Below are 18,619 nucleotides of genomic sequence, written 5' to 3' on the forward strand. Positions count from 1 at the left end.
ACATATCTATGCCACTGGCTGGCCTCCACTCACCTCCTACATGGAAACTAAATAGACGGCATTTGGTGATCAGCTGCACATTATCAGTAAAAAGTCAATCAGAGAGGGGCATTGGAATAATCATATTCAATAAACGCCACATTCCAGAGATGCCGTATTTATAAAGCATTCAACAAAACCTCCAATGAAGCAGTTTGAAGTCATTCAATTAGCGGGCGAGTTAACGATGTCGTGACAGCCGCTTTTTCGACGATTCCTCGTACTTGGTCTTGCGGCAAAGGAAGAAAAAATGATTTCCGTCGAAAAATGAAAAGTAAAAAAAAGGAGGGAAAATAAGGCCCCTGAAATAAATATCCTCATTCTTCCTTTTTTATGGTCCCACAGGAGCGAAGAAACTAATCGTATACACCAGATCTACCGTTAAAAAACTTATCAAAAAGAACCCAGCCCAACTCGGCTATACCATCCGGGAGTTAGTGTCCGAGGAAAAGTGTCCCAGGTTTTGTTTTTGCCGGCGACCCCTGTTGTTTTTCGGACATTTCCTAAAAGAGACACAAAGACAGAGATTAATAATAATTAACGTCACCTCATGACAATGAGACCTAATTAAGACGTTTAGCATCAACTGGTTTGTGAAATAGTCCTGAAATGCAATTTATTAGTTTTGTGTACAGGAAACAATGGGGTTTTTTTGGGACGACATTACGTTAAAAACAACACCAACAGTTAGGTTTAGACAATTGACTATTTCACAAGCTGCCGTGATACTGGGCTGGAAATACACATGGAGGTGTTTATTTTAATACACCAGAGGGTCCTTTTACTCTCAACAACATCTACGACTCAAAGCGAGGCTGATGTTTCATCTTCCCCTCAGACTGAAGGAGGAGAAACGAGGCCAAGTCAAATCCGGTTTCAGTCTCCCGTCGCTCACCTTCAACCAGTATAAATACTGAATAAAATCATATTTCATCTAATAATCTGTTTTGTACACAGGTTATTATCAATAACACTGCAGATTACAGCCACCTTTTCATTGTCATCCTTCTCATGTGCTCCTGTTTACTCACTTATACCTATATACTTTTTTAAATGTATTTCTCTTTAAAAAAATCATAACTACACATATATACTGAAGAATGCAAAAGTGATGCAACATACTCGATCAAAAACGCAACCCATGCAATCCTGCAGTAAAACATCAAAATAAAATCCATCAAAGAGCCATTCACTATGATGTAATTTAATTATTTTGATTCAGATTGAAGTGCTTTTTTTAAAAGGGTAAGACAATTTAAAAAACATAATTATAAAATTGCTAAAAAACATGAAAATTACATTACATCGTTTATGCCTGAAAGGGCCTTCATTTATTTTAATCTTTAAAGCTTTCAAAACACTTTACAACATTATGATCCATTTCTAAATCATTACATTAACGCAAATGTGGGTATACTGCTGAATTTAAGGGTTTATGCAAAAACATATATATATATATATATATATATATATATATATATATATATATATATACACACACAACAGCCTCACCTGGTGATGCACATCACCACGGCGACGATGATGGCAATCTGCACGGCGCCAATAATGGCAGCGATGAGGACGTAGTGCAGCTTCTGTCCACTAGGGACCACGTACAGGATGTTGAAGTCCCGAGGCTCGTCACACTGAGTGCCTTTGTAGCCCGCATCACACCTGACACACACACACACACACACACACATACACACGCACACACATAAATACAATATGTACCTCTGAGAGTTGAGAAGAAGTAGAACGTATAGATGCAAATACTGTAAGTACATTTAACCAGGAAAAGCCAATACAGCAGTAGCATGAACAAAGTTTCAGACATACAACATAAAACAGTGACAGAACATTTTTAGATCACAGCATGAGTAAAACCAAAACTAAGACTCAAGTCATCATATCCTAGTTCACACAGGTGCACATCCTCAGTCAAAAGCATCTACAACCAGATGAACCTTCCTCCAACTCTTTCAATCTATTTTTTTAAAAACTTAAAGAGACCGGCTCCCGGAGACCCAAATCAGTCTGCAGCAAATTCCAAGCCGCAGGAGCAGCAAACCTAAAACCCATTTTTCCCATTTTGAGACGGACATTGGGGACAGATAGCAAGAGTAGGCCTTACGCATATGTCACAGAGCGAAGACAGTAGCTTCCAGCATTTCTCTGATGAATTAACTTGCACAGATAAGATGGAAGTACATTAAGAATTGCCTTATAAATAACGACAGGCCAATGACTTAGTCTACGGATGGACAATGCAGGCCAACCAACCCTAGCATACAGGGAGCAATGGTGACTAAGGGCCTTAAGATGTGTTATGAACCTCAATGCTCCATGGTAGACAGTATTCACGGAGTGAAGACATTGAGAAGATGCATGCATATAAAAAACATCACCATAATCAATCACAGACACACAAGTAGCAGCAACAAGTCTCTTTTTAGTACATGTGTATAACATATAATATATGTGTATTATGTGTATATAAAATATAGTATATGTGTAGTATATGTATATAACACAATATATGTGTAGTACATGTATATAACATATAGTATATGTGTATTATGTGTATATAAAATATAGTATATGTGTAGTATATGTATATAACACAATATATGTGTAGTACATGTATATAACATATAGTATATGTGTATTATGTGTATATAAAATATAGTATATGTGTAGTATGTGTATATAACATAATATATGTGTAGTATATGTATATAACACAATATATGTGTAGTACATCTATATAACATATAGTATATGTGTATAACATATAGTATATGTGTATTATGTGTATATAACATATAGTATATGTGTATAACATAATATATGTGTAGTACATGTATATAACATATAGTATATGTGTAGTACATGTATATAACATATAGCATATGTGTATAACATATAGTATATGTGTAGTACATGTATATAACATATAGTATGTGTGTATAACATATAGTATATGTGTAGTACATGTATATAACATATAGTATGTGTGTATAACATATAGTATATGTGTAGTACATGTATATAACATATAGTATATGTGTAGTACATGTATATAACATATAGTATGTGTGTATAACATATAGTATATGTGTAGTACATGTATATAACATATAGCATATGTGTATAACATATGGTATATGTGTATAACATAATATATGTGTAGTACATGTATATAACATATAGTATATGTGTAGTACATGTGTATAACATATAGCATATGTGTATAACATATAGTATATGTGTAGTACATGTATATAACATATAGCATATGTGTATAACATATAGTATATGTGTAGTACATGTATATAACATATAGTATGTGTGTATAACATATAGTATATGTGTAGTACATGTATATAACATATAGTACATGCATATAACATATAGTACATGTATATAACATATAGTATATGTATATAACATATAGTATATGTGTAGTACATGTATATAACATATAGCATATGTGTATAACATATAGTATATGTGTAGTACATGTATATAACATATAGTATGTGTGTATAACATATAGTATATGTGTAGTACATGTATATAACATATAGCATATGTGTATAACATATAGTATATGTGTAGTACATGTATATAACATATAGTACATGCATATAACAGTAGTACTGGAGGCATCACACACCTGCAGGTGGCCGTGCTGTACTTGATCTCACATTTCCCGTGAACACAGAAGCCGGCGTAGCTGTCGGCGCAGGGGATCGGCATGCCGGCATAGAAACCGTCCCCGTGGTCCAGACCGATGGTTTCTGAAGGACAAGCACACAGGTTACATACAATGAAGATATAAATATATATATATATATATATATATATATATATATATATATATTTACATATATATATTTACATATATATATATATATATATATATATATATATATATATATATATATATATATATTTACATATATATATTTACATATATATATATATATATATTAATAATTGCGGGATTACAGCAGCAGTGCACACAGAGACATATAGTAAACAGTAATACAAACAGTAAAGAAGAATCCAATAGCAATATTAAATAAAAGTAAGAGTAAAAAAAACAGTATATGAAAAGCATTTAAATGTATTATATATTGCACCAGATGATGAACGTAATTAAAGTGGCCAAAAGTGATTAAAGTGTTTAAGTATTCTAAAGTGTTCTAAGTGTTTGTGGTCTACTGTGAGCTCAGCTTGTTATGCAGCCTGACAGCAGCGGGAAGGAAGGACTTTCGGTATCACTCCCTCAGACACCAGGGATATATATATATATATATATATATATATATATATATATATATATATATATATATATATATATATCACATGCATTAAGTCACAGGGATTTATGTGCCGTATACCTGCATGCACTATGAACACGTCAAAACAATAATCAGGAAACAGAAAATGAGTGTAGTGATATTAACATACAATCAAAGAAAAGGTAAACTGCTGTAAAGTTGCTTTTAAGAAGAAATCCTGCAGACAGAAACATTGAGGCTTTTAGAGATTTTGGTCTTTTTTCATTTATTTTACTACTTTGTCTGTTTGCGTCTGTATATTTCTCATAAATTGACCAACAGTTACCTTTATTAAATATTTAAACACAACATTTCATAAAGCTTGTAACAATACATGCTCCTCTTAATGTCAGTGATGAAGTGGTAAAGTTTCACCACCATCAGTTTATTGTTTATTATTATTTATTTATGTTTTCTTTACCGTGATAAAATCCTACATCGTCCCACTGTTGGCTTATATAAAAGGACATTTGATCATTTCAGAATGATCTCCTTTTATTTCCTTTCTTTCCACATAATGTTCTTTTATATAACATTGATCACTTTGGTGTTTCATACCGAAAACAACCACCAATTATTTGTATTTCATCCAGAGTTTAAAACCACTCTCATGTTTGTACGCTGAATATGAAGCTGCAGCTACGTTAGCTTAGCTTAGCATAAAGACTGGAAACGGGGGGAAACTGCTAGCCTGGTTTTGTGCAAAGAGAACAAAATCAACCTTCCAGCATTGTGTTATTTTAATATGCACAACAACTTTAAAGATGATAAGTTGTGCTTTCATACATGGTTTTCTCTCGAGTTCTTCTTCTGGGTGTTTTCTTTTCTTTTCCTTGCATTAGCAGAACGCGGCGGCTGTGAACGCAGCCTTCCTCTCACCAGAGCTGAGATGTGGATGGTGCGGCGGTTCGATGCCATCCTTCTGCTGTGCATCTCTCAGTGCAAATGAAAACACAAAGCGAAGGAACTGGCAGAGCGGTCGAGGAATCACTCGCCTCCTGGGACTCTTTAGTCGGTGCAATCGATGCCGAGCGAGAGCTGCACGTAATAAAAACCCTCTGGATTCTGTTTCATCTCCTCTTTGATCTGCAGCTCAACGTCTGCACGGGTAGCGTTCCTTCTGCCGCACTAATTCGTGTTTACTTGTGAGGAATTACAACGTCACGCGGCTTAAGGAACAGTGTACTCGCATTATGTTCAGAACCAGCAGAGATTCAGGGCTGTGACGACATTGCTGTGTGTTCAGTTTCATTACGCCTCGTTAACGAGCTGCTGAAAGGCCGGAGGGAGTCCATCCATCAGCGGCAGGAAGCTGGATTTACACAGACGTGTATATGACGGTTTTTGGCCGCCGTAATCGTTGTTTTTTGCAGTCGCTACTTACATTTTTGGCAGTTGCTATATTTATTTTTTGGACGTCGCCATATTGGTTTTTAGTCGTCGCCATCTTTAGCTTTGACTGCCTCGTCTTGCTTTTTTTGCTGTTTACATCCTTGTTTTTGGCAACTTTCTTTTTGGTCGCCGCAATCTTTGTTTTTGGCCGCTTACATTTTTGGCAGTTGCTATACATAACTTTGGCCTTCACCATCTTGATTTTTATCCGTCTTCAGCTACATTTTCGACCACTGCAACCTTGTTTAATGGCCACTGACACAATTAACTTTAACAGTTGCCATCTTGATTTTTGACCATCGCCATCTTGGTTTCTGGGAATGATCCCAACTTGTAAATGACCAAGCGCCTTAAAACCTGCATTCTCTCTCCTGACCACCAGGGGGCGACACCTCTGATTGTATAGAAGTCTATGCTTCATGTGTTAAAGCTGCATTCTCTCTCCTGACCACCAGGGGGCGACACCTCTGATTGTATAGAAGTCTATATAAATGACTCTACTTCTGTCTTGATTCATTCCCTCAGTAAACATTGTAAACATGAGTTTATGTTTAATTGTTTGTGTCTGAAGAGCTTCCTTACCTAAGACGTTGACCTTGAAAGGACTGCTGTCGTCTTTCTTTCCCAGTTTCTCTTTGTCAGCTGTCGAGGGAACAAACAGAGAGTTTCAGTCACAACTCATCTCTCCTCTGAACTGCCACTGAACCGCTGGACTTTCTACCTCTTGTCTTTTCGTTTATTGGCTCTGTGTGTGTGTGCGCGTGTGTGTGTGTGTGTGTGTATGTGTGTGTATGTGTGTGTGTGTGTGTGTGTGTGTGTGTGATTTACTCCTGAGGACAGACTAAAGGAAGTGGAGGGTGTTTACTCGACGCCTGAGTCTCGCTCGGTTTGTCAGAGTCGAGGCGGTGGAGGGTTAATCTGAACCAGACTGTGTGTGTGTGTGTGTGTGTGTGTGTGCGTGTGTGTGTGCGTGTGTGTGTGCATGTGTGTGTGACAGCGGTGGGAGGCAACAACAACAACAAAAAGAAGCAGCAGGTTTAGCGTGTTGTTGTTTTTTTTGCATTTGACGGGCTTCATGTCTTCATGCTTGTCTGCAGGAGGAGCTGCTAGGAATGTTAAACACAAACACACACACACACACACACACACACACACACACACACACACACACACACTCATCCATCTTTAACGCTCCATCATTCCTGAGGAAATATTGACAAAACTCTCTCTCTCCCCCTCTTCCTCCTCCTCTCCCTCCTCCCCCTCCCTCTCTTTGCAGAGAGGGGAAATACTGCATGAGAGAGACAGACTTGATTATATAACAATCTGCTGAGGTAAGAAAAGAATGAACAGGATTTTTGACTCAATGTGGCCAAAAGTATACTGACACATGTGTTGAGGGTCCGGTTGTGTCCAACACGCATTTTAATATTCATAAAGGTGCTTTTTCTTTTTCAGGCTTTTCCGTAGTGAACAAACAAACTCTGATCAGTCGCTCGATGGAAACGAAGCTGCTCCGCCCACCTGGTCGCCTAACAGCTACTCTCGGGCTGGTCATTATGCCCAACAATTCATATCACGGTATTTTATAAGATTCTGGCGGTTTCATGGTATTTCACGTTTTTTTTTTTTTTTTGAGTAAACGCAATCATTCATTGCCGCTGCTGTCATTGTTCACCTCTGGCCAACTCGCTCCAACTGGCCAGCAGCTGTTTGTACGTTGGTACATAGAGGGTGTTTTTAAAGCTACACATGGAGGGACCTCACTGCGTCCTCAGCGGTGAACAATATATTTTGCTGCCTGCTGAAGAGCGACAACAGTTGTTGCGGCTATGCACGTATGACGGTATATGAAAAATTCATACCGTATGGAAATTTGAAACCGGCATACCGCACAGCCCTACTGACCACACACATTGTGCAGATGTAATATTTATACTACTTCATGTTGGTTTTGGATCATAAAACTGAAGCCAACTGAACTTTAATCCCTTTTCTCTGTGACGACAGCGAAGGGTTCTGGTGTTTGCTGAATGTCGGCTCGGGGGCCCTGACGATGGAGGGCGGGTGCTCTTCACCTCAGGGCGCCAGACAATGAGCCAATCAGACGGCTTGGTCCCCGGCCACCTTGAAGCCGCACACACAGACAAAGGAATCCATAAATCCTGCCGGGTTACCGTCTCCAGTAAGACGACGCGCCGAGACTCAAGGTGAGTCGGTGGACGTAAATCTAACAGGAAGTGCTGAGAAAAACATCAGCAGACGAGCTTTGGTCACAAGATGCAAAGCTGCAGCTACAAAACATGAACACATCACGACTCGTAGATTTCCCATGAGGGCAAAGCGTATATACAGTCCATGTGATCGTGAACCAGCAGGTGGAGCTGGATGGATCTAACCAGAACCGGCCTTTCACCCAGGAGGCTAAGAGACGAGGCACCGAGTTAATATAACCAACAAACATGATCTTTTCCAAAACCTAATTAAGTGGTTTTGTTGCCTCAACCAGATCAAAACCAAACACACAAAGTCTATGGCACCAGGGGGCGACTCCTCTGGTTGTATAGAAGTCTATGCTTCATGTGTTAAAGCTGCATTCTCTCTCCTGACCACCAGGGGGCGACTCCTCTGGTTGTATAGAAGTCTATGCTTCATTTGTTAAACTTACTGGGTTAGTCTTTATGTTACTGGGTTAGTCTTTGGTTATTGAGAATCGTGCATTTTCACTATTGACTACTTAATGCGACCGATAATGCATCAATCTAACCTCTGTCTTGCCCGTCCAGTAATGCTAAGCTAAGCAGCTAAACAGCCCAGTCAAGGGTCACACATCATGATTAAACACGTAAGTGTTAAATTGTTGCTCTTGTGGTATTGTAAGCGACGTGGGTGTATCAGCAGGAATAAATCAGTCCAACACGTTCTGGGTTTTCCTGGGTTAACCTTAGTCAACAACTCCACAATCCAACCACCAAGTCCACTCTTCTCTCTCCCTATCTCTTCCTCTCCCCCTCACTTTACCCTCTCACCTCCAGATGCCCGAACAGCGCCGAGTGGTCATAACTAATACATGTAATTAAGTTTACATCATACAATTTCACTCTTACAGTATTAAAAGGTGTTGAAAAGCCTTAAATGTAACCTGGTCTGCGGTCAGTTAATGATAAGATTAGCTCTAACACAACACAGTCGCTTTAACCTTGAACGTAAATCGCCACCAGGTTGTGCCGCGAGGCTCGGTCTTACCGGGACACCTGCCCAGGTGCTTGACGTCGATCTGCTCCTGCTTCATGCACGACGCCTCTCGGACCAGACAGGGGTTGTTGTAGGAGTTCCCGTCGGTGGCGCACACCGGGTTCTCGTTGTGGCCGCTGCAGTCGATGTTACAGATGCACCTGAGGAAGAGGAGGGAGCCTCATCAGCACCGAGTCATTAGCCGGAGAACATTTTACATTTTACAGACTTCTAAATGAAGACGCGGATCGTTAATTCACCACCGACTGGGCGTCTGCACACACGGAGATAAAGATCACGACTCTTGGAGTTTTTTTTTTTTTTTCCAGACACGAAGAAGATATAATTCAGAGCGGGATTCATATTTTCAAATGTAATCACAGACGGAAAAATAATTTCCATCTTTCCATACATTTCACTGTCAGAGGTTTAGTTTTAACATATATCATCTGCACTGTTTCTAGACTGCAGCAGCTTCACAGTAAAAGGCGCGTATATTAATACACACTGTTTCTAGACTGCAGCAGCTTCACAGTAAGAGACACTCACCAGACGTCCTCCGAGTCTTCGTCGCACTCGGCTCCGTACTTGCAGGTGCTGCACTTGGTGAACTTCTTCCCGACGTCGGAGCCTGAACCCTCGTCGTCTGCAACAAACCATGAAAATACGATTAAATATCCCGTCTGAAATTAAAGCGACGATCAATCTTCCGTCAGCTGGACGTTATTTCACGATGAAGGAAATTAATCCAGTGTGTTTCTAAGTGACGTTAACTCCAAACCCTTATTTATCACCTCCAGGGTTATTACGAGTAATAAAACACCTTCAATCAAATAAAACCCACATTATTATCTCGTGAAGCTCATTTTTAATTACGTATAAATCTTCATTAATTCATTGAACGTGAAAACGTGCTCCATCTTTGAGGATTAAGCTGAGATTTTGCTTTACTTCTTTTCAACAGATACACAATACAGAAGTAAAACAATATATTTAATATGAAATGTCTAGAAGAATCTTTGTGGAAAGCACGTCTTGGACATTGGGAATCATAATTCGCTAGAACTGAAAGCAACTTCTATTGAATTGTGTTCTAAAATATCTGCATATTGCACGCAGATCTTTAATCAAAAGAAAAGCTCTTTTTAATTTAACCTCGCCGTCTTTGCTTCGCTGCATGTTTGTATATTCATGTTCTTCATACTTCAAGGTCATAATCAGCTTTTTATTATTATTGTTATTATTATTATTTTCCTTGCTTTGAAGAGACTCCCGGAGCTTATCGGCCAAATGGAAGGACAGCTGCACATTATCGCCTGGTGATATTATTATTATTATTATTATTATTATTATTATTATTATTATTATTATTATTATTATTATCATCATTACAGGGGGGATGCGTTCAATGTCCTCTCGCATGACGCTGCTCATTTTGCTGCAGAGAAGCGAGTTCAGAGCCGACGACAACCGGAGCTTCGAACCCCAAACAGTATCAAGTTATTATGTCATGTAATATGAAGTTATTATGTCATGTAATATCCAGTTATTATGTAATATCAAGCTCAGCGCCGTCAAGGGGAGCGAATGTTCCCACAGCGAGCGACAGGAACGCTGACCTGAAGTCATGAAATCCTGCGTTCAGACTTCACATCTGAACACAACGTTTAAAACCTTTTGGCATCAAGACCTGTTTCCTGAAAATCAGAATGGTTAATATACTCAAGGGTTCATTCTGACCAGTGGATTTCCACAACTTTTCCATGACTTTAAACCAAATTTCCATGACCAAACATTTAGTGAAATCTGGGTGTAAACATGAGAAAGTGAGAACATTTAGTATTTAAAGTAACAATGAGAATACAAAGCATACAGTAAACCTTAAATGACTCAAATGAATGAGACAATAGTTTGATTAAATGAAAAAACATTTACATAGATGCCTGTATGTATGCCTGCTTACATTCTGAGCGTCTTTCTTTTAAAAGCATATTCATTATTTCAAACTCAGTGTGTGTGTGTGTGTGTGTGTGTGTGTGTGTGTGTGTGTGTGTGTGTGTGTGTGCCTGCTGGCTGACAGATTGGCCTGCTGTGGGTGGATGTATTGAACATGGAGGGCTCAGTCGGGGCTCGGAGGTGCCGATCGATGGACGAGGATCCGCAGCAGAAAAGCTCTTTGCTTCTGTTTGACTGTGCAGGAAGCTGCTTCACACACACACACACACACACACACACACACACACACACACACACACACACACACACACACACACACACACACACACACACACACAACAACGTCTCCCCGTCACAGGTGAGAGGCTGAGGACAAAACCAGGAAAACAACGCCCGTTGGTTTTGTTGCCTGAACCTACGATGACGAAGACGAAGACGAAGGTGACGTCAAAGCTCAGAGGATTCACAGGAGGAACAACATGAGGACGAGGTTTCCTTTGTGCTGTGAGGTGCGTCAGCGCGGCTCAACGTGGAGGCAGGAGGCTAATGAGATGTCAGCTGCAACAGTAAATAGTATTTCTCTCAAAATGTTGCCAACGGTGAGACTTTCAGCTCGACTCGAAATATCAATCCACTCGTCAGGGAAGAGCTAATGCAGGAAAACCTCCACACAGTCTTTATGGGCGGAGTTATTCTCCAACGCTTCATGAAAGTCTCGGCTGTGACTCATTTATGTGTGTCTTTTGTCAAAGTGAAGCAGGAAATGAAACGTTCAAATAGCCCAAAGAAGAAGAAGAAGAAGAAGAAGAAGACTCACCGTCTCCGTCTCCGGAACCAGAACCAGGATCTGTGAAGACACAACAAGCGGTTACTCTTTGTTATGCAGACATGTAACAACCAAACACTCATCAAGGGTCTGGTCATCTTTACAGGACCTGCAGTATCTTTACGGTTAGCGTAGCTTAGCATAAAGACTGGGAACACGTATTTCTTTTCTGTTTATCGGGGAGTTGATTGCCGTTCAGGGTGTTCCAGATTCAGTTCAGAAGTCTTTCCGCTGAGGTTTTAAATCTCAAGTTCTAAACTGTTGAGCTCCGAGTCCTGAAGAAGTCATAATGAGCTCTGGATGTGAGTCCATTTTCGTGTCTGTCTGTAATGTTAAACGCGTACATAGTGCCAGCCGGTTCTCACGCAGCGTTCGTAGCTTCACCTACGCAAGAGGAATGCACCGTAATCCTCAAATCGTATTAAATCGACGAGATTGTTCACCAGTAAAAAGTCACGGCAGGCGGACGGCAGAGGAAGTCTACTCTTTCCTTCAGGAGACGGCTGTTTGTTTCCCGTGTTAAAACAAGAAGTTAACGTTTATTTATTCGTCATATAACTTAAGCAACGCAACTTTATATGAACCCAAATCACGACATTTTCCTTCAACCTGACGGAGTATCTTATTGTGAAGACGGACGTTTATTTTGAAAAGACGTGAACACGTGTTGCTGGACAAATCCAAATAAAACGAGAAGTAACGTTACATAGAATATTATATGAACAGTTGCATGAGGATTATAATAAGAGTGTTATAATAATAATAATATAATAATAATAATAATAATAAAAATAATAATAATAATAGTTCCAGCATGCAACTACAACCACTAACTGTCTGACGTGGATCTTCTCACTTTAAAGTTAACACACGTCTGCAGTGAATAACAAATCCATCCCCGATCAATACAATCAATAACTGATGAACAGACTATTGATGTGATGGAACGGAGCCGCGTCCTGCAGAAGCAACGTCCTGCAGAAGCAACGTCCTGCAGAAGCAACGTCCTGCAGCTCACTCAGGAAATGGACTCCCGGCGGTGTAAATCTTGGCGCGGCGTCTTTGCATTAAGGAAATGGACGCCGCGTTGTGAGTTTCTGGCACGTCGCTGCTGCATTAAGAAATGGACACCGGCCGCTTTGTTCAATGACATTTCACCTTTAGCGGCTGCACTTCTTTACAAAGTCACCATGACATGGTTCTTCATAGGAAAGGAGGCCGAAATGGGCCGAGAGCGAGCGGAGATATTAATGGTTTCTGTCAGTGTCTTATTGACTAAACGTTGAGAGTTTGCAGGTTTAGAGAGGAAACCCTTCCTGGGTGTGGAGGATGTCCATTTACTGATGAGACAATCGATGGAGTTCAACGTTGAGGTGAAGAGATTGGAATTCTTCTTATTTGCCTTTGAATGCCTCTGAGATGAGCTGAACGAACAGCATCTCACTCTGAAGGGACGACATGAACAACTCTTCAGAAAATAACAGTACAAGAATGATCGCTGCTGTCGTTTAATGGGAAGAAAGTCTCCACCAATATCACATAAATCAGAGATGAATGAGATACTATAAAGATGTATTGATCCTCTGGAGGGACATTTAATGACACAAAAAGTATTCAGATAGGAAGAAGAAATATGTATAAATCAGAAATAAATCAAAGCTAGGACGAGTGGCTAGGAAGGAAAGAAGGTAGGTAGGTAGGTAGGTAGGTAGGAAGGTAGGAAGGAAGGAAGGAAGGAGAAAAGAAAGGAAGGAAGTGGGTAGAAAGGGAGTAAGGAGCAGAGATACAAAGGTTGAAAGGTTGGAGGGTAGAAATGAGGTAGGAAACGAAGGAAGGAAGTTTTGTAGACATAGGAACAAAGGGAAGGTATTGGATATGTACACTGTAAGACTTTGATGTAAATTTACAGTGAAATTCTAACAGTAACCTACTGTCAGTGTTGGGGTAGTTGCTCATAAAAAGTAACTAGTTACTAGTTACTTCTGAAAATGGTAACTACATTACTTTACTAGTTATTGCATTTGAAAAGTAACTTCACTACTAGTTACTTTACTTTCCATTTTTTTAAGCAAATGTCCAAATTAACCGCAAAGATACCTGGACAAACATCATTGCCCTTTCATCACTTTATTTTCAATAAAGGACATCTCTTAGCCTTTCCACATAGTCTATTGTAATTGTAAACTTGTAAAACAAAATGGCATATAAAACTCAGCCATTAACTTGAACGAACATTAACCCTGTTCACACTGTCTGACCAAAGAAATATGCCTCACTTTAAAATCCACAGACAACAGGATACAAGAGGCTGTGTATGGTGGGGACATTCAGGTCAAACAGCATAACACATTGAAAACAGGCTTTGGGAAACATGAGACCCCACTAAACCAAATGGGGGCCGACTCCTAAGAACAAAACCAGCTTGTTATAGGAATCATTGTAGTGGTTTAAGAAAAATAGAAAAATGAATGGCACTTTTTCCCATAAAATAGAAACAGAAATGCACTTGGGTAAATCCCGCCCACTCAGTCACACAGGAAGAGACAGAAAAGTCTCCTGTGCGACTGAGTGGGCGGGATTTACCCAGCATGCAGTTTGGTGGTGTAATTCTTTTAAAACCATGAGTCAAGTTCTATCCCTGAGACATAAGTAGCTCCGACTGCTGCACCCTCAACTTTGAGCTGTGAACATTACATGTTGCTCCCTCCCAAATATTGCACTAGATGGCTCGGAAGGAAGGAAGGAAGGAAGGAAGGAAGGAAGGAAGGAAGGAAGGAAGGAAGGAAGGAAGGAAGGAAGGAAGGAAGGAAGGAAGGGAATTACTGCTATATTGAGGGAGGTTAGAAGGAAAGAAGGAAAAAAGCAAGTGGGAAGATATTAATAAAGGAATGAAGGTAGAAGGTAAGAGGGAAGGAGAGAAGGAAGATAGGTAGGTAGGAGAGAGGGAAGGAAAGATGGAAGTGGGCATGTAGAGATGCTATTAGAAAGGTTAGAGAGAAGGAAGGAAGAAAGGAAGGAAGGTACATAGAAAGAGGGAGGCAATATATATTGAAGGGAGGTAGAAAGGAAGGAAAGTAGGAAGGGTAGGAGACAGGAAGAAGCAACGAATGCAGAAGAGGAATTGAAATATATTAGAAGTTGTTTTGTGCATTAAAAATGAATGTAAATGTTTCATCCAGCAGATCAATAATCTTCAAGGTTTATGAATGAAGACCTCTGAGGACTTCTGAGTCTCTGTTGTAATCTATGCATCAATATTCAGGTCAGACGGGAACATTATTATAGATATCTCGTCCTGCTGGATGGAAACTCTGAGAGTCAATAAAACCTTAAAAGATGGCTGACCCCGTTTAATGAAGCACGGCCAAGCTTTTACTGCTTCCTCTGCTGCTTCCTTTACTGCTTACTCTGCTGATTCCTTTACTAATTCCTTTACTGCTTCCTCTGCTGCTTCCTTTACTGCTTCCTTTTACTGCCCCCCCCCGGCCGGGTGAAGAAAAAATAAAAAAAGTTGGAACAATATTTTATTTTGAAAAAAAAACAGATACATCCGTCTGTGCGTAGCCTCAAACGTAACATCTTGACACATGTCAAGATGTTCCATACGTTTCCCCAAAAGTGAAACTTAAAAGTCCGTTACAACTCTGTGTTCTGGATTGAATTCAAGGCAGAGTTACTGAGATCGCTAAAAAAGCTCTGAAACCCTGCCTCCATTTCAACATCCTGTCTTTGTGAAGCGGGTTTTAATGAAGTGACAGATTGCATATAAAGGTTTAAGGTACGGAGTAGAGTCAGTAGACGGGACATAAACAACAGATGGACCAGCTCGTAGCAGAGAAACAAGCTCAGGGCTCCACTAATGTAGCGTAATGGTGAGTTGTATCTTTATAATTGTATTTATGCCGGTCGTATTACGTCATTTACGTATCACGTATTTTAATGTCCCTGAGCAAGACACCCAACCCCCAGCTGCTCCCCGGGCGGCTCAAAGGGCCGCCCACTGCTCCCTAATCAGGGATGGGTCAAATGCAGAGAAGAATTTCCCCAAGGGGATTAATAAAGTGCATGTTTCTGTTTTCGATATTGGAAAACCGCTTCACGGCCCAATGATTATTTATTTTTTTATTTTTTTATTTTTTTAAGTGGTCGTGCCGCCCCCCACGTGTCATGAAAAAGTGCTGCCCCGGGCAGCGACCCGGGTCGCCCGTGATCAAAACCGCCCCTGCTGCTTCCTCTGCTGCTTCCTTTACTGCTTCCTTTGCTGCTTCTGCTGCTGCTTCCTTTACTGTTTCCTTTACTGCTTCCTTTACTGCTTCCTCTGCTGCTTCCTTTACTAGGACCCTATTGAAATTGCCCTGATTCTTATTATTCTTATTAGGGAACGAGCGACTAAGAGTTGGGCCTGGGGATGTGTGTGTGTGTGTGTGTGTGTGTATACATATATATATATATATATATATATATATATATATATATATATATATATATATATATATATATATATACATACATACATACATACATGCATACGTACAGCATGCATTTGAGCATGCATTGAGTAGGAGCATGTGGGAACTCCAGGCCTGAAGGGGGCGAACCCAAACAAAGTGGAACCCAAAATACAACCCATGTTTCTGGAGGGACCAAATTCACCAGTGCATGCCTCAATAAGCATGGGTAAAAAATGTGTAGTTTAATGATGTAAAATCCCTGAGGAAGGGGAAGCTGTCATCGCAAAGAGAGAATTGACTGGGAAACAATGGCGAAGAAAGCTCTTGGGAAGACGGTGAAACAGCTGAAGCAAGAGCGGACCTTGGCAAGAACTGCCTTCACCAAGCAGGCCAACTACCTGAACAGAACGTCAGAAAACCTGACGAGGACCGAACTACAAGAAGAATTCAAGACGCTCATGTCACTGGCAAGGAACGTCGGGGAAACAAATGATGGCTACAGGGCTGGCTTACTGGCTGACCTCGAAGCTCAGACCGATGAGGGTGAAGAAGTAAAGCTTGACGAAGACCTGCAGGCAGACCTCGACAAAGCAATGGAGGAGTGTGATGAAACACGGGATAAAGTCCGAAGCACAGTCCAGGACAACCTCTAGCCCAGATATAGAGAAAGTGAGGTCGGAGCGGCAATACAAGATGCAGGCACAGCCGGTGGAGAACTTGAGGGGATACCTGTTTCCGCCGTGAATAGAGATGGCTATGAGCTAAGGTGGGACAGTGTGAAGAAGCAAATTCAAGGTGCAGCTACAATCCTAGCAGAGTGGGAGTGGATTCCAGCATCACAGAAGGCAAGTCTGGAGGACTGGGTGAAGGAGCTGAAAGCTCTATGCGCCAGCCTTGAAGCAAGGAGAGCAGAATTCCTAACGGCACAAAGAATGGAAGAAGAGGAAAGAAGACGAAGAGCACCACCACTGCCTGTGCTAGCTCAGCAATCAGTAGTGAAAATAAGACCAACCAGTCTACCCAAGTTCAACGGATGTAAAAGGAATTTCCATCGATGGAGAAAGGACTGGGAGAACCTGCAAAAGCAGGGGGAACCGACCGGCTCAGCAGAGGCAAAGAAGTTCCAACTCCTGGACAGCGTCGAGGAGAGAATTTGCAGAGAACTGCGCCTGTCAACGTACAACACTGCGGAAGAGATGTTTAGAGTGCTGGAAATCAGGTATGGGAACAATTCTACAATTGCCCTGGAGATAATTGAAGATCTGGAGAAATGTCCTGTATTAAGAGCAAACCAGCCGAGAAAAGTCATGGACATGATTCAAACCATTGAGAAGGCCCTGAGCGACCTCACAGAGCTCGGAAGCACTGGAGCCATAAAGAATCCTCTGGTGGTCAGATCCATAAAGGGCAAGCTGCCTGACAACCTGAAGAGAGACTGGCTCATATTCATGGTCAACCCAAGAAATACTGTGACACCAGACACTCACTTCAACAGCCTTCTTGCGTTCCTGAAAACCCAAGAGGAAATTCTTGAGAGACTGCAGCAGCTGGGCGTAAGTGAAAAGCCTGAAAGAAAACCTACTTACCTGGACAAGAAGTATGCCTCCACACGATCCACAAGGAGGGGAGGACGCATTGTCTGTGGAGATGAAAAGCATCGGGAGAAGATTTCCTTTTGCAAGCAGTTTAAAGAACTGAAGCCTGGCGAGAAGCTGAATGCTGTAGAAAAGTTGGGAGCATGCAAGAGATGCTTAGTCTGTCACGGAGAAGATGAGTACTGTAAAGACACTTGTGCAAGAGCAGAGACTGCAAAAAAGGGAACTTGTCAAACCACCACTTCTTTCTTTAAATTTTTTTAAAAACATGTATAATTTTCTTTGTACTTCACAATTGTGTGACACTTTGTGTTGGTCTTTCACATAAAATTCCATTAAAATATATTTATGTTTGTGGCATGTAATGTGACAAAATGTGGAAACGTTCAAGGGGTATGAATACTTTGGCAAGTCACTCTACATGCAATTTAAATGACCTGGTCTATTCTTCACATAGAGAAACATGATGCACAGTAGGACTGTGCTGTATATCAGTTTCAATTTTACATACAATATGATCTTTTCATATACCATCATACTGGTCACTGCTGTTTGGCAGGCAACAACATTTAATGTTCACAGCTTGAAGCTGATGGAGCAGCGGACTGAGCTAATTATGTCTCATGTTAACTCACTTGACTAATGGTGTGCAATAAATGGCATTGCCAAAAGGCATGCTGGGTAAATGACACCGCCCACACAGGAAGACTTTTCTTGTGCAGGAAGAAGTCTTTTCCTGTGCAGCAAAGTGGACGGGCTTTACCCATCATGCATTTT

The 18,619-nt window shown here is 40.7% G+C and overlaps 1 protein-coding gene across 1 annotated transcript in view; it reads right to left on the minus strand.

The window, feature by feature from the left end:
* Positions 1-457: 457 nt before the first annotated feature.
* The window catches only part of tmeff1a (transmembrane protein with EGF-like and two follistatin-like domains 1a), a gene marked incomplete at both ends in the record, with an annotated part of 41,533 nt that continues 23,371 nt past the window's right edge, over positions 458-18,619 (minus strand). The window contains 7 exons of the mRNA XM_079220879.1: positions 458-542; positions 1,552-1,713; positions 3,719-3,842; positions 6,363-6,422; positions 9,027-9,175; positions 9,564-9,660; positions 11,788-11,817. Coding sequence (XP_079077005.1) covers positions 458-542; positions 1,552-1,713; positions 3,719-3,842; positions 6,363-6,422; positions 9,027-9,175; positions 9,564-9,660; positions 11,788-11,817 — 707 coding nt within the window. The remainder of the gene's footprint in view (positions 543-1,551; positions 1,714-3,718; positions 3,843-6,362; positions 6,423-9,026; positions 9,176-9,563; positions 9,661-11,787; positions 11,818-18,619) is intronic.

The sequence above is a fragment of the Taurulus bubalis genome (genome assembly GCF_910589615.1).
Source record: "Taurulus bubalis genome assembly, chromosome: 1".
NCBI classification, from domain to species: domain Eukaryota; kingdom Metazoa; phylum Chordata; class Actinopteri; order Perciformes; family Cottidae; genus Taurulus; species Taurulus bubalis.